The sequence below is a fragment of the Trichosurus vulpecula genome, chromosome 6 (genome assembly GCF_011100635.1).
Source record: "Trichosurus vulpecula isolate mTriVul1 chromosome 6, mTriVul1.pri, whole genome shotgun sequence".
NCBI classification, from domain to species: domain Eukaryota; kingdom Metazoa; phylum Chordata; class Mammalia; order Diprotodontia; family Phalangeridae; genus Trichosurus; species Trichosurus vulpecula.
The window spans coordinates 77,846,262-77,862,949 of NC_050578.1; the positions used below are offsets into that span (position 1 = coordinate 77,846,262).

Consider the following 16,688-nt stretch of genomic DNA (forward strand, 5'->3'; position numbering starts at 1 on the left):
TCAACCTGGTTTAGCCCTGGGGTGTGTCCGCTGTGCATGCTCCAGCTTCTTGGAGCCACAGGTGAGAGCTGGGTGAATCAGGTGGACACCAAAGGTGGATGGGCAGCCCTAAAAAGGGGGCAAGCCCTCACCCTGGAGATGCTAGTCCTCCTGAATGCTCAAACGCCCCAATTGCTACATAATAATATTATATGTTACCATGTTATATTTTATATATAAATACACCAAATACATGTTTGGTACATATAACCAAAAACCCTGGGTAACTGCCTCCAAGTGCTTATTTTGGGGAGTCTCATCCTTCTTCAAGGCCTTGTTTGATCCTTTTTTTAAGTTAATCTACCACTATAAATTATGTCTATTTTTAAACTGTATTTTTAATATAGCATGATAGATTCACAGTCTCATTTACAATCTTCTTTTCCAGCCTAGCTTATATTTAACTGCTTTATGTAGGTGTATACATCTATATATCTGTCTATCTATAGCTATCTGTCTATCTACCTATTTATCTCTCTGTCTCACTAACTACCTATCTGTCTATCTATCTACCTGTCTATGTGTGTATATTAACTTTATATTTTTGCTGTATATATCTATATAATTGCTGTCCCTCCCATCAGAATGTAAACTCCTAGTGGGAAAGGATCATTCCATTTTTTTGTACTTGTAGCCCCAGAACTACACCATGCCTGGTACCTAGCAAAACATTAGCAGTTGTTTAATAGATCCTTGATTGATTGATTGACAAACCTCCTCTCTCAACTGACTTTAGATAAGAGCATGGCTGATCTTCTCAGAAACCAGATGTCTCCAGTGTGGTGGCAATTACCTTCATTCAGTGGCCAAGAACCTATAATTAAGGAATTCTTTCACACCTTCTAAAGGAGTAAAGAAATGTCCACTGGCCCATCAGTCTGAAAGGGGCGCACCTGTCGTAGTATTGAACAGGTCAAGGTTTCGTGATTTTTACAAGCCACTTGAATGAGATATTCCAAGTGTTACACTTTTATAATCTGTGAATAGGCCACTCAAGGTGACTGTTTGAGGTCTGAAAAAGGCAAAACCTAAAATGGGCTTTGCCCCACACCCTACATAGAAAAAAAGACCCTCTTCCTTAATTATGCAGATATTATATAGACAACCTTATAAAACAGAAATTCCTGAGAGGACTACAGACTAACATCAAACCAAAGTGACCAATTACTAAGGTTCTTTCTTGATTGCTGGGTTGGAGGGGAGGAAGTAGGAAGATCCTGATCTTAAAAGAAGTGGGGGCAGGGACTATATGCCATGAGGAGAGTGATGGGAGACATGGAAGGGAGGAAAAAAACACAGAAAGAAGAAACTGCAGGAGCTAAAGTCTTGCTTCACAATGATGCTCTGGGTGGGCCTTGTTCCCTCCTCAGTCAGCATCAGCTTAACTAGGCAAGCTGAGGCTCCAGGGAGTCCTTGCCATTCCGTCAAGTCACCTGGTTATTTCCCCAAGGCCTATTCATGAAAATAAAATTAATTTTTCTAGCCTATGAATTAAACATTAGTGCTTCCTGCAGAGAATTTTCAGTTCTGTAGAAACATCCCTTTGATGGGAAAAGAAAAAAAGACCCCGGCACATTCTAAAATAAGCCTCCACAGCTAGAAGGGTTATGAGAGGAAGCAAAATCTGTGATTTTTTTTAAAGGAAGGGAGGGAAGGGAGGAAGAAAGGAAGGAAGGAAGGAAGGAAGGAAGAAGGAAGGAAGGAGGGAAGGAAGGAAGGAAGGAAGAAAGAAAGGAAGCAAGGAAGGAAGGAAGGGAAGGAGGGAGGGAGGGAGATAAGACAGCTGCTGCTGATTTTCTTGTGCTCCAAAATATTCTAGGCATTCTACAAGACAGAAGAAAAAGGGAAATATTCCAGGCATAAGGGATAAAGGTATAGACGCTGAAGATTGAATGCTGTGTACACACAAGAGCAAATAAACCCCTGACTGGAGTGTAGGGTGTATGAGAGGGACTAATGTGTCTTGGAAAGATAGGTGTGAGCCGGTCTAAAAAGGGCTTTAAATAACAGATCGAGGAATTTGTATTTTATCCTAGTGGCAATAGGGAATCACTGAAACTTCTTAAGTGAGGGAGTTACATGATCAGATCTTTCCTTTAGGAATATCCATCTGGCATCTGCGTAGAGGATGGATTGGAGAAGTCTAGTGTGAGCAATACCCTAAGATTCCCAGTCCCCCCATGCAAGTTTGGATAGTCCTTCCCTGAAAGGTGTTGAAATTATTCCCTCAGGAGACTAGGGCTCGAGCTACTGGCATAACTTTCTAGTCACTTGGGTGGAAAACATCCAGGGAAAGAGGGCTGGAGCTCTGCCTCTGGCTTGAGGACCACATGAGAAGGATGGGCTCAGGTGAATCTTGAAGAGCCTAGTATGAAACCTAGATTGCAATCCTGAGAGACTGAGAAGATAGCAGTGCCCTCAATAGAAATATATTTTGGATGTATCAAGTTTGAGATATCCACAGGACAACCAGGTGGAAATGTACAGAAGGAGTTTAGTGATGCAAACGTGGAGCTCAAGAGAGAGGTGAGATCTGGATATGTAGGTATGAGAGTCATCTACATAGGGATGATCACTGAACCCACGAGAACTGACAAGGTCACCAAAAAAAAGTATAGGATGGATGGATGGATGGATAAATTAGCTAATGAAAAATCATTTATTTAATACTTACTGTATGTATACTAAGTAATACTTACTATATGCTGTGCTAAGCACTGATGTTACAAATAAAAGCAAGCAAGATAGGCACTACCTTCTATTATTCTTATTCTTCTATTAGAATGGAAACTTTCTTACATTGCCCCCCCCAATTCTAGCTCGCAGAACAGTAATCAAATCATCACTGTCATCATTGGTAAATAAATTCATTCCGATTTAGATGTCCAAAACATTCCTCCCTGGCCACAAGTCCCCTGTTTGTGCTGTCTTCTTCTATTAGAATGTAAACTTTCTTTCATGTAGGTTTTGATGACATCACCAAATGACATTTAATTACACTATTACATATGAAGCAAAATTTGCCTTTCTATGCATGTGCCCTGGTAACATGTGCTCACCAGATGCTCCTTATTTGTGTTCAGTCTTGTCACTGATGGTGTGTGTATTTTGGGGTGATTATGGGGGGAAATATACAAGTGCTATTTTGCTATATCATCAAATGTCTTTTCATTATGTGCTCTGACTAGTAAAAGTAAATACTTTAGTGGGGGCTTATGAACTAGGAGTGGAAGGAGACCCATAGAATACATAGAACCTGGAATAGCTTGTCTGAGGGGGCCCATGTGCCAGTGGAGTGAGATGCTCTGATACACCATCGTGGGAAGAAAAAGGGAGGGGTTTTAGAAGTGACCGCCCATCTCTGAAATGAAAGAGAGCATAGACTTTGACCAATCACATTTTTTTATCTGCTTTGCTCAGTGAGAAAACCAAGATGAGAACTGTTCCTACTATGGAATTGGATGCATAGAAGATGAAAGGGGAAGGAAGTAAAAGGGGAAATGGAGGAGAGATTCTATTTCATAGAGGCATATAATAATGGGCACAGAATGGGAAGACTTTAAGAAGGAAGTTCATTTCAGTCTTCAAGTGGTTCATCTTTTGTGTGGAGGAAACAAAATTGAGAATGTAAAAAATGAAGTGAAGAGCATGTAGCTCTCCAGATTCTGATGATACTCAAAAAAATGCTCAGAATCGATTGAGTCTTTAGAGAGAAACAAGAGGAAGAGAGAGTGGATAAGAATTTAGAATAGGAGGACAAGGTTCTATGGGTTGGAAACCTTAGCTATGCCACAATTGCTTCTTTAAACCTTGGTTTCCTCAACTGTAAAATTGAAATGATAAGAAATTTTGCAATACTTGTCTCATGGGTTATAGTGAAGAAAATACTTTATAAAAAGTTCTATGTTGTTGGGTCATTTCAGTCATGTCTGATTCTTCGTGATCTTTTTGGGGGTTTTCTTGGCAGTTATACTGGAATGGTTTGCCATTTCCTTCTCCAGCTCATTTTACAGATGAGGGAACTGAGGCAAACCGGATGAAGTGACTTGCCCCAGGGTCACACAGCTAGTAAATGTCTGAAGCCAGATTTGAACTCAGGAACACAAGTCTTCCTGATTCTAAGCCCAGTGCTCTATACACCCCAGCACCACTTAGCTGTCCCCGAAAAAGTTCCATAGGACTTAAGAATTATTGGTGGTATCACTTCTTTCCAAAGAGACTCTAGAGAGGACCATCGTCAAAGGCTTGTGTCCCTCATGCCTGGGATGCGCTCCAGTCTAACCTCCATCACTTGGATTCTCTCAAGCATTACTTTCTACATAATACCTTTTCTGGTCCTGTCTCCCCCAGGCCTTTCCCCACCAGATTATTCTGTGTATATTTTGTGTATTTTATTTATTTTGTGTGCATATTTCATAGATAGACTCATCTGTATACTTATTGTTTCCCCTGATAAAATGTAAACTCCTTGTTTCTTTTTGTCAGTATCCCCTGGTTCCAAGCATACTACTGCCATGTAATAGGTGCTTGTCAAATAATTGTTTGAACCTTTCTGAGACTCAGGTGAGAACCTTCCATTACCCAAAACAGTCATTGTCAAGTAGGAAGAGCAATGAAACCACATTTTTTCAATCAATACCCGTTATTAAGTATACTGTGTGAAATGCACCGTGACGAGGAATGTACAGAAATAATTAAGTCAGGCACTTGCTTTCCATTAAAGGAGGTGACCTGTAAAAAGATAATGATAACCAACATTGTGCTGATAAATATTTAACAGCTGACCCTCTGGGAAAAAAATACACATGCTACACATTTTAAATTTTAATCTAAATCATTAACATTTCTCCATCATTTTCTTAAGTCTAGACATCAACAAAACACCAAGCCCAAATTTGGAACATTTGCTGATTTCTGGGGTGTAAATGTTCATTCACCCTGAGAATTTAACAATTGGCTCCCATGAGCTTGTTTGAGCTGCCTCCAACACATCCCTGAGTAACTCAAAACAAGGTGAGCATATGAGAGGTACAAGCAAAAGGCTACAAAGCTTCTAAGGAAGGAAGTGATATTTGAACTAAGCCATGAATGATGTAAAACCCATCCATCAAAGCCTGTTTGTATGGGACTCTCCTCATTGGTAGAGACTGAGTACTCAACACTACACACTGACATAAAGTGTGTGATTAGTGAGAGCCTAGGAGTCTTCTGGCTTCCACTTTCAATAAAGAAGACAGGTGGTTTTAGACTCTCTTCAGGTTTCTGAAGGGAGAGAAAGATTCTGGAAGGAAGCCAACATGTAAAGGGGCTAGCACCTCCATGATGTCCCTATCCCTGATTTGCTATTCTAGAGACTTCAGGGAATTCTCCCTTGAGTGAGATCTTCCTTGAGTCTTTATTGGTTGAGCTGAGATACCTGGCTCCCAATGGGAGAGCTCATTTATTGTCTTGTATGCTATATATTCGCATCTGCACACCTCCTCTGATCTCTGTGTTGTTATCAGCTTGGAAAGATGGTTTTACTTGCTATTTCCTAAGTATATTCTTTGCAGAACTGGCATTTGGTGGGAAAGGAGTCAAATCTTCAATATACAGCTTCTTCAGGCACTCCTCCATTAAGGGATAGGAATCCAGAGCCCAGCTTGAACCTAAAAGTTATTTCCCTTGACTATAAATTTTTAAGTGGAAAAAGTGATGTAATTCTAGCCCAGTACCCTTCCTCTGAGAAAAGCAGGGTAGCCAGCCGCTGGTCCCACCATCCTCCTAGCAAGAATCAAAGGCTGTCTTTGAGATGGATGGATGGGTGGAGAAGCCACATCTAGGCAGACTTATGGGAATACACATACCCTGGGAAAAATATTCCACACCCCCTTACAAATAGGTAGGATTTCAATGGGTATTTCAACTAGATCTTAGGAATTGGAGGTAAGAGTGGGTGGGGACAAATTTCAGGCATATGGAATGGGGCAAAAGCCCCCAAACAGGAAATCATGGAAGATGTCCATGGAACAGTAAGTAATCTAGTTTGCTCTCTTGACAGAGAATAATGAAAGACAACTTTATAGATAGAGGTGCAAAACAGATTTTGGAGTGCCTTAAAATGGCAGGCATAGCAATTTGGATTTAATTCAACAGGCAGCAGGAGCTATTAATGGACTTTGAACATTACCAGATTCATAAGATTAATCTGACAGGATGGACCAGGCCAATGCGGCAGGATGGACCTTGCCTGTATGCAAAAGAATCAACAGTCCTACGGACGGGACGTGTCCAATGGATTCCCCCTAAAGAAAGACCTAGAGTGAGGGCTAGTCACTAGGCATTTGAAATAGGCATAGTTTAGTTTTGCTAGGTTTCCAGGAAGAGAAATTATGGAGCCAGTGCCTGGAGGGATTGGGGAAGTGGAGAAAAAGAAGAGAGATAAGGTTTCATGAAGCCATTATATACTTGGAGACATCCGTTACTGTGTCTAGTGGCTTGATTTTTTTTAATGGAAGAAGGGAAAGGAAATGGAAAGGAAAGGAAGGGAAATGAAAATATAGTGTGATGTGCATGGTTTGTCTGTATCCACTGTGCCCAGAAGTAGGGTGTTCTATTTACACAGAAATAGCTACTCACAATAATGACACTTCTCAAACTTAAAAACAACTATTTACCTAACAATAAGGCAAAAGAAATAATAATTTCAAAGATACTCATACATCGAAGCGAATGCATCAGTAATAAAATATGTCAGAATTCATGCATAAACCTGGATCACTCTCTCCCACCAATGCACTAAATAAATGGGGAAGAGGATGAGCACACACTTCCAGGGACCTGACGAAACACCTAAGGGAGGAAAACCATATCCTGAAGGCTCAGAAGAATTCCCAGCTCTGGACTACAGGCTTTAATCCAATTGAGGAACATCTGCACCACGCAAGCGCTTCTCTGCTAACTGCTTGTCTGTTGTGGATTGCTGCTCTCCAGCTGCCCAAATCTCTCCTACATTCCAAAGAGCATTTAGAGGCTCTATGGACTTGCAATTATCCTTAAAAGGGTATTTAGAAAGTGTTACCACTTAATTTGAATAGTGTTTCCCTTTAAACCAGAGAATAGGGATGAGGAGAGAAGAGAAGGAGAAGAGCGGAAAAGGGGAGGGTGGAGGAGGACCAAAGAAGGCTACCACCAGCTTATCCATTATGAGAAGCAGGTTAGACAGAGTAACAAAGATGCTCAGATGATCCTTTAAGGATGAAATTTCTCTGCCATTCTTTCTACCTTCCCACGAAAGGAGGTGACGCTTCTCCTGAGAACATCTGAACTGACCCTTTAGGCAGTACCCTAGGCAGTATTGGCAGTAATGAAATATTGTTGGATTTGGAGTCAGTGGATCTGGATTCAAATCCTAGCTCTCCTATTCACTACCTGTGTGATCTCAGTATCCCCATCTATAAAATGGAAAGCATTAGACCTTTAAAGTCCATTCCAGCTGTAAATCTATGATCCTGTGTTCCCATGACCTCCTAAACCAATCTATTCTGTGCCTGGTTTGAGGTTTTTAATTCTAGGCACCACATTTTAGAAAGGACATTGATAAGGAAGCAAGTGTCCAGAGAAGGGTAACATGGTAGCGGAGGGCCCCTAGTTCATGCCATTAAAGGCCTATTTGAAGGAACTGAGGATGTCTAACCTAGAGAAGAAAAGGCATAGAAGAGATGGGTTCCAATACCTGCAAAGCTGTCTTGCGGAAGAAGGATCAGGCTCGGTGAGTTTGGCCCCAGAGAGTAGAGCTAGTAGGAGCAACGGGTGGAGAGCCCAAAAAGACAGACTGAGGCTTGATGGCAAGGAAAAGCTTCCTAACAATTAAAGCTATGCAAAAAAAGTAACAGGCTGTCTTGGGTTGGTAGTGCTTTTCCCATATCTGGAAAACTTCAAGCCAAAACTGGAAGACCACTTGTAAGGGGCATGGTGGCAGGACTTCATCTGTGGATGTGATTAGATTGGATTCTTCAGAGTCTTTCCAATTTTGAAATTCTATGATTTGGTGATTTTGCAAGGTTAGAGAAGGAGCTGGCCTCAGCAGACTTTCTGGACAGCTAGATCCAGGGAATGATGGCTCACACAGGACACCCTTTGACCCACATGCCATCCAATTGCCACACCTCATGTGCTACTCAGGAGTTCTGTGAAGCAATGGGGAACCAAACCAATCAAACCTCAAATGGAAAATAATGCTCCCTATAGAGGAAGGTGCAATTAATTCCCTGGGGCATTTCCCCAACAGAAGAGAAGGGTCTTCCAGAATAGGTCTTTCAGAACAAATACTTCCCCACCTAAGCACAAGCCAGCTCTACAAGACTTGCCCTACTTAGGACCCCAAGTTTGTGCCAGGAAAGAGCTTTTCAGTGGGACTTGGTATGTGGATTTGAATAGCATGGTCCATAGGATGAGAAGACTTATATTAATGTAAGATAATGTTGTGTTCACTTCTATCTGCTTTATTCTCTAGCATTGTTGCCAAAAGAATAAAGCCCTAGAGATAGATATGCTCTGATGTACAATTCACAAGTAAGCTGTCTAAAAGGACCGTATTCTGCAGCTTAGCTTAAAGGAAGTCTGATAAGGAGATCCTTGGTTTGTTTTTAGCCTGAAAGAATTTCAGTGGCCTGAGAACATTCTGTATTTTCTACAGCTTGTCATTTAGAAGTGAGAAGAGAGGTAGACAGACACACAGACAGACACATACAGAGCAATGGGGAGAGAAAAAGATGGAAACAAGCAGAAAAAAGGGGATGGAGAGACAGAGGTTACCAGGACACATTTACAGCAATTTTAGAGAAGAGACTGTTAAGGAAAGAATGAGGAAGGCTTGCATGAACCCCAAGGCAAGGTGTCCTGGCTGCCACTGATCCCTAAAAACAACAAAACTCCTCTATCTTTCCCATTCACACTCAAATCAAATACAAGCCCTTCTCTACAAATCACCAGTGTTCTCAACATGTATATTTTTAAATTGTGTTTTCCTTGTTTACGAATGAGGGGGGAGGGAAAGAGAGAGAGAGAGAGAGAGAGAGAGAGAGAGAGAGAGAGAGAGAGAGAGAGAGAGAGAGAGAGAATGGATTTCTCTTCAATGAAAAAATAAAATTTAATTTTAAAAAAGAGAATAAGAAAAAAATACTTCTTTTAGAAGCAGGAAGGAATGCCATTACCCTCGTCTCTCCCCACCCCATTCCACATAAAATTGTAGAATTTGCCAATCAGCCACTACTAAGCTATAATTCAAGACATTTAAGATACTATTTAGGAAAAAAAAATTTCCTCTCCTTTCCTTTTTTTTTTTTTGGTGGGTGGGGATTGGAGGGTTGTTCATAGAGAAGGCTGATCCCTCAATCCTTTATAGATCACAAAAAGGGAAGAACAAAAAAAAAACCCGAGCTTGGGTTACCTAGTTTAATTCCCCAGCTGAAAAAAGGATCAGTAACTATCGCTTTTGTCTTGACTATTATAGGAAAAGCTTATCAACAGCAGAGGCTAAAATAGGCTTCCTCAGGTTGATGTGGGACTCCAAGGTAGAGGTCAGAGGTTGAAATAAGGCCGGAACAAAAATCCCAAGAGGGTTCTGGAGCCTTAGCATCTCCTACCTCTGACACCCAGCTCCATTGTTGGGCGGTGGGTGGGGAAGACTGAGCCACAGGTGCCTATCCAGGGAACTGCCCTCCTCTGGGTCCGAGAGTGGGGAGCATGTGCATAATGAATGCATTGTATTCTGGGGCTTTGAATGAGTTTTATGTGGGGCTGGGTTTTCACAGAAAAAAAACTTCAGGGGTTAGAATTGCAAGCAAATAGCAAATGGGAAGACAGAAATTGGGGGGTGGTGGTGTAGGAAAGGAGAGAATGAAAAATAGTAGAGGAAGACAGGCAAGGAGGTCAGGAGGAAGAAGGATGATGCCAATGCACATATGAGAGACAAGGCTCAATTTTTTCCTAAATGAAGTCCTCCTCCCTCCATCTCCTCCAAACATACACATACTACAGCCCTCCTCCTCATTAAGTACACAGTGTGGATATCTTTGCTGTCAGAAGGAGGCTAGAATACTTATACACCAAAAGCAAGAGAATGAGAGTGGAACTCAGGGTCCAGAGGTACCCACCCCCAAGAAAAGAGAGACACAAACAATACTCCCCCAGAAAAGCCCTAGAAATCCTGCATTGAACCATAAGAACACCTCAATTCCTTCATCGCTGATTTCAAAATGTGCAATATCATGGGACCCCAGAGACTCATCCCAGTCTGCCAGGAAACTGGGAAACAGGGTTAGTCAGACAGACGGAGAATTTAGAATTACCTGGCATGAAATAACTGCCTCGTCCCAAGAGACAAGCTGCAATTCAAGGCGATTAAGGGTGCCACCGGAGAACTATGTAGGAAAATTTCTCTTCATTGAACTGGGTTGAGGGGGGCGGGGAGACACAAATGGAGGGTCAGCAATCCCCAGTCTTTGAACATCAAAAAGAAAAATAATGAAATATTATTCACATTAAGAAGCTGTCTCTCAACCCCTAAGGTTAGGAGGTACTGAATGAAAAGGAAAGAGATCAGTCTCTTAATTGGCAAACATTTATTACTTGCTATTAGTATTTACTATTAGATAGATACTATGCTAAGCACTGGATTACAAAGAACACACACACACACACACACACACACACACACACACACACAAAACCAGTCCCTGCCCTCTAGGAACTTCTATGCCATTGAGAGGGAGGTCAAGTACACATCTCAGTATACAGAGACGCCAAAGAGCTGGAACTTACCCCAGAGCAAAGTGAGCAGCTGGGCCTTAGGAATGAGGGTGAGGGAATACAGGGCCCCGAAGTGAAGCAGGGTCATTAGGATGACATTCCTCCAGACTATACCCTGTCGGGCTGGCCCCTTTCCACTGTCCCCCTCCTGGATTCCTTCCTGGGCTGCCCGTTCTATCGGGCTTTCTGCACTCTTCTTGAGAAAGACAGCCTTCTCTGGACCCAGCCCGCAGCCAGACCCCAGCCCCAGCATGGTCGGAGGGGCAGATAAACCAGTAGCAGCAGCAGCTCCAATGACTCCCTCTGGCCTCTTGGTTGGGCTTTCGATTTCTGGTTCAAATAGCAACAGCCATCTCCTCTCTTTTCGGGATGCCAAGATTTGTCTTTTTCTTTTGGATTGTCTTTAGATGGGGAGGGAGGGAAGGAGGGAGGAAGATTTCCTACGAATACAGCTCTTAGAGCTCAGCATCTGTTGCTAGTCTCCCATCTTTGCTGCTGCTGCTGCTGCTGGGTCAAAGCTGAAATCCGCACAGTGACAGAGAAACAGGGAGGAGAGAGAGGGGAAGGGAGGGGGAGGCAGGTGGAGATCGGAGAGGGAGGGAGTTGTAGGAAGGGAAAAAAGAGAGAGTAGGGAGGAGAGAGAGGGATAGAGGAGAGGGAGGCAGGGAGCACACACTAAAAAGAAAGACCTACATAGCTGCGGCCAATCAGGATGACACGTGATGCTCTTAAAGAGAAAGCAGTTTGGTCTCATCAGTGTGCACAGCTCCCTGAAAGGGAGAGGCCCAAGCTTAATCTGTGTCCCTGTGAAACTCCCATCACATCTTCAGTTGCCTTCAACGCCTAAGGCCATTAGGGACAGGAGAATGGCTTGGGGTCAAGAAGATGGAGGACAGGAAACAATGTAGTGTCCTCTCTTGCACGCTGTGTGTGTGTGTGTGTGTGTGTGTGTGTGTGTGTCTGTCTGTCTGTCTGTCTGTCTCTCTGTCTCTGTCTCTCTCTGTCTCTGTGTGTGTGTGTGTGTGTGTGTATGTGTCTAAAGCCTGTCATTGACTGGTTGGTGGGTTGGTTGAGCAGCTTATCACATGCTTTAAATGGTATATGCCCATCAGAGGATTATATATCTAGACACCTAGAAGGGACCCTAGCAGCTGCCTAATTCAACCCCCTCATTTTACAAATGAAGAAACTGAGGTAAACAAGGTTTGACCAGGGTCACACAGCTAGTAAGTGTCTGAGGCCAGATTTGAGCTCACAAAGATCCTACTCCAGATTATGCACTCTATCCGCTGCTCCACCTAGCTGCCCTCAGGGACAGAGGACCTAGGTTCAAACTTCACCACTGACTCTTATTACTGCCCCTGGAACTCATTTTCTTGTAACTGAGTATGGTAACTGTGTACTGTATAGTTTGTATCTCTAAAATGAAGGGATTGTTCTCAATATTTTCTAGATCTATGTTCCTGTGATCCTCTGAACCCCTTCATTTTAAAGACAAGGAAACTAAAGCCCATCAAGAAGTGAGATATCCAAGGATCAGGGATGTGCTGTAAGTGTTTTACCACATACTCTCTGGGGTGGGGCAGGGTGGGGTGGAGAGAATGTGTACAGGTCACACTTCTGAGTTTAATCTGCATTGTTAATAATTTCTCTATCACTTTGTTAAATCTAGACAATCAACAAAACAATAAATCAAGACATGATTTATAGCACTTGACAATTTCCCAAGTATAAATGCTCACACCAAAATTTTAACAATCAGCTCTAGAGACACTATACAAGCTGGCTCAAGGATACCTGTGCCATGATCCATAGGTAATTGAGAACAGACATCTGAACCTGGGTTCTGTAAGCTCCAATCTTGTGCTTGGTCCATTATGCCAGGATATCATTATAGGTCTTTTCCCTAAAACATTGTGTGATTGATGGGAACATACCCCAGTGGGGTCAAAGACAAAATGAAAAGCCTCATACACACCACTATATTCGCTGCAGTACTTGTTTGTGGTAGCAAAGAACTAGAAACAAAGAATGTGCCCATCTCTGGGAAATGGCTAAATGACTTCTGACACATACATGTAATAGAATATTATGGCATCCTAAGAAACAGTGAACATGAAGGATTCAGAGAAGCATGGGAAGATTTAAATGACTCACATGCAGAGTGAGAAAACAACATGCACAATAACTACAATGTAAATAGAAAGACCAAGAAAGGGAAGTTGAACACTATGTAATTATAATGACCAAAGATGGGAAAATTTGCCTCTTTGCAAAAGTAGAGGAGGGTGGGTTTACCTGGATGGAACATCAGCCTAAGTTGATAGTGTTAAATAGTTTTTCCCCCTCTTTTAAAATTTTTTGTTATAAGAGATTGGTAGAGGCATAAAAGGGATATTTTTAGAAATGAAGGTTATGTAAAAAAAAAACCTACGAAAATTTTAAAAATAAAATAAAAGGTATCATCATACTACGGAAAGAAAGGAGAGGTGATTATAGTACTTACTATGTGCCAGGCACTGTGTTAGGTGCTTTTATAATTATTATCTTGTTTTTGTTTATTTTTAAATAATATTTTATTTTTTCCCAATTACAATTTTCCCTCCTTCCCTTACCTCCCCCCTCCCTGAGACGGTAAACAATTTGAGAAAGGTTATACGTGTGCAATGATGCAAAATTTCCTTATTAGTTATATTGGGAAGGAAGACACAGACTCAAAGGAAAAAATACACAAAAATACAGAAAGTGAAAAATAGTACGCTTTGATCTGCATTCAGACTCCATCAGTTCTCTCTCTGGAGGTGGATAGCATTTTTCATCATAAGTCTTTTGAAATTGTCTTAGATAATTGTATTGCTGAGAATAGCTAAATCATTCAGGTGATCATCATATAGTGTTGCTTTGCTGTGTACAATGTTTTCCTGGCTCTGCTCACTTCACTTTGCATCAGTTCATATAAGCTTTTCCAGGTTTTTCTGGAAGCATCCTGCTCATCATTTCTTATAGTATAATAGTATTCCATCACAATCTTATACCATAATTTGTTCAGTCTTTCCCCAACTGATGGACATCCCCCCTCCATTTCCAATTCTTTGCCACCATAAAAAAGTTATAAATGTTTTATACAAATAGGTCCTTTTCCTTTTTCTTTGATCTTTTTGGGATGTTGATCTAGCATTGATCTTGCTGGATCAAAGGCTAACAATTATTGTCTTATTTGATCCTCACAGAAACCCTGAGAAGTAGGTGCTATTATCGTCTCTATTTTCAGGTGAGAAAACTGAGGCAGATGGAGGTTTGTTCAGGGTGACAGAACTAGTAAAAGTGTTTGTATACAGATCTGAATCCAGATCTTCCTAACTTCAGGGTCAGAGCTTTATTAACTTCGCCATCTTTCTTTCTCAGTAAGATGGAATGGAAAGAGCACAAAACTTTCAGTCAAGAGACCTGGATGAATTCCTGATGCTGATACTGAGAAATCAACCTCTGAGACTCAGTTTCTTCATCTGTCAAAAAGGGAGAATTCTTGTACTACCTACTTCATGAGGGTGTTGTAAAGGAAAATACTTCGGAAATTTTAAACCAATATAAATGTTAATTATTATTATTCAAACTTTAGAATCATTTTTATATGACCTCAGAAAGAGGGGCATGATAAGCTAGGGGGGGGTGGTTCTAATTTTTTTACACTTAAAGAAATATGAGAAAAGAAAAAAAATTGCCATGTACATAGCAGACCATAAGAGAGGATTCAATATAAAACAATACATTTCCATTTCAAGGAAACCTATATAATTACTACACACTGTTTTCAAAGCTGCCCAGCTTTTCTTTGTTTCCTTGTTGGTTTTCTTTTGTTCTCTGCTGTGCACTTTTTACTTTATTTTCCCCCTCCCCCCACCCTAAAGAAGGCTACAATTAAGCATGGAGATAGATGGGTAGATAGATGGATAGATAGATAGATAGATAGATAGACAGATAGACAGACAGATATAAACATGGATATCTATAAACATGCATACATATATATACATACATATACATTTATACACATATATGTAAGACTGTACTATGCTTGTTTCCTCCTATTATCTGTTTCTCTTGAAGTGCATAGCAGCATTTTCCTTCGTAAGTCCAAGTCTTTCTGTGTTTTTCTACATCTACTCATTCATCATTTCCTACACCACAACAATATTCCTTTATGTATTCAAATAGCATCTTCCTTCATAGGATCTTTGAGATTAATTTGGGTACTTACAGTAATCAGAATGATTTGGTTGCTCAAAGTTATTCTTAAAACAACACTGCTGTTACTGTATACAATATTTTCTTGGTTCTGCTCATTTTGCTCTTCATTTTTTGGTGGAGGTCTCTCCATGCTTTTTTAAAATCATTGAGCTCATCAATATTCCATCGTGAACATATACCACAATTTGTTTAGCCATTCCCCAATTAAAGTGCATCCTTACAATTTCCAGTTCTTTGCCACTACAAAAATGTCCATAACTTCTGACCCAGAGATTCCATTGTTAAGCAAATACCCCAAAGAGGTCAGTGAAAAACAGAAAGGTCTCCATATACACAAGCATATTTCTATCCATGCTTTTTGTGGTAGCAAAAAACTGGAAACAGAGTGGATACCCATTGACTGGGAGCATGGCTAAACAAAATGTGGTTCATGCTTGGAATAGAATGGGCTGCAAGAAAAGATGATTTTAGGGGATTAAAGAGAAACATTTTCCAAAGTTTACATGAACTGACACAAAGAGAAGTCAGCAAAGTCTGTAAACTCAAAGGTAACAATGTAAGTGGGAAGAGCCTCAGCAACAGGAGAATTGAAGCGATGTTGAAAGTATTAAGAACAAGCTTGGCCCCAAAGAAGAGATGTGAGACTCGCAGCAACAACAACCGATAATCGCTAGCATTTATACAGCACTTACTGTATGCTGCTTATTATAAAATGAAATTAAAATAAATTATTCTCTCATTTGATCCTCATAAACAACCCTGGGAGGTAGGTGCTGCTATTATCCTCATTTTACAGCTAAGGAAACTGAGAGAGCTGCTATAAATATTTTAGAACATGTAGGTTCTTTTCCATTTTCCCTAATCCTCTCGAGAAATAGACCTAGTACTGGTATTGTTGGGTCAAAGGGTATAGGCAGTTTAATAACTCTTTGTGCACAATTCCAAATCTCCCTCCAAAATGATGCTCACAGATCCACCAACAATGAATTAAGGTCCCGATTTTTCCTATAAGCTTTGTTTTAAAGCCCTTCATAACGCGTCCCTGAAGTACTTTTCCAACGTTGTTATACATTACCACCCTTCCCAAACTCCACAGTTTAGCCAGACTGGTCTTCTTACTGTTCTTCCTACGTGACCTTCCACAGTCTGTCCTTATACTGATATAAAAGGATTAAGGACCCCTGCTTCCTGATGATGGATGGAACCTTCAACTGGGGAGATTAAGAACCTTTGATGGGAGATTTCCATCAGCCCAGATGTTGTTGTTGAGTCATTTTGGTTGTATCTGACTCTCCCTAACAGATTCTCTGTGACCCCGTTTGGGATTTTCTGGGCAAAGATACTGGAGTGGTGTGACATTTCCTTTTCCAGCTTATCTTACAGATGAGGAAACTGAGGCAAATAGGGTTAAGTGACTTGCCCAATGTCACTCAGCTAGTAAGTATCTGAGGCCATGAGTCTTCCTGATTCCAAACCCAGTGCTCTATCCCCTGACAGGCTCTTAATAAATGCCTATTACCTGACTGTAGGAGAACCTCTCCATTCTCTGTCAAAACCCCAGCTTATGTTGAAATAGACTACAAGTAGACATGTGCTTGGTGTCACTAGAG

The 16,688-nt window shown here is 41.1% G+C and overlaps 1 protein-coding gene across 2 annotated transcripts in view; it reads right to left on the bottom strand.

Moving 5' to 3' along the window:
- Positions 1-11,800, bottom strand: part of SCD5 (stearoyl-CoA desaturase 5) — a 65,004-nt gene extending 53,204 nt beyond the window's left edge. Inside the window, exon 1 of one of the 2 annotated variants that reach the window (XM_036762398.1) lies at positions 10,843-11,800. In XM_036762398.1, the coding sequence (XP_036618293.1) occupies positions 10,843-11,083 (241 nt within the window). In that variant the 5' untranslated portion in view covers positions 11,084-11,800. The remainder of the gene's footprint in view (positions 1-10,842) is intronic. The other variant, XM_036762399.1, reaches the window with a different exon arrangement.
- Between the last annotated feature and the right edge of the window lie 4,888 nt (positions 11,801-16,688).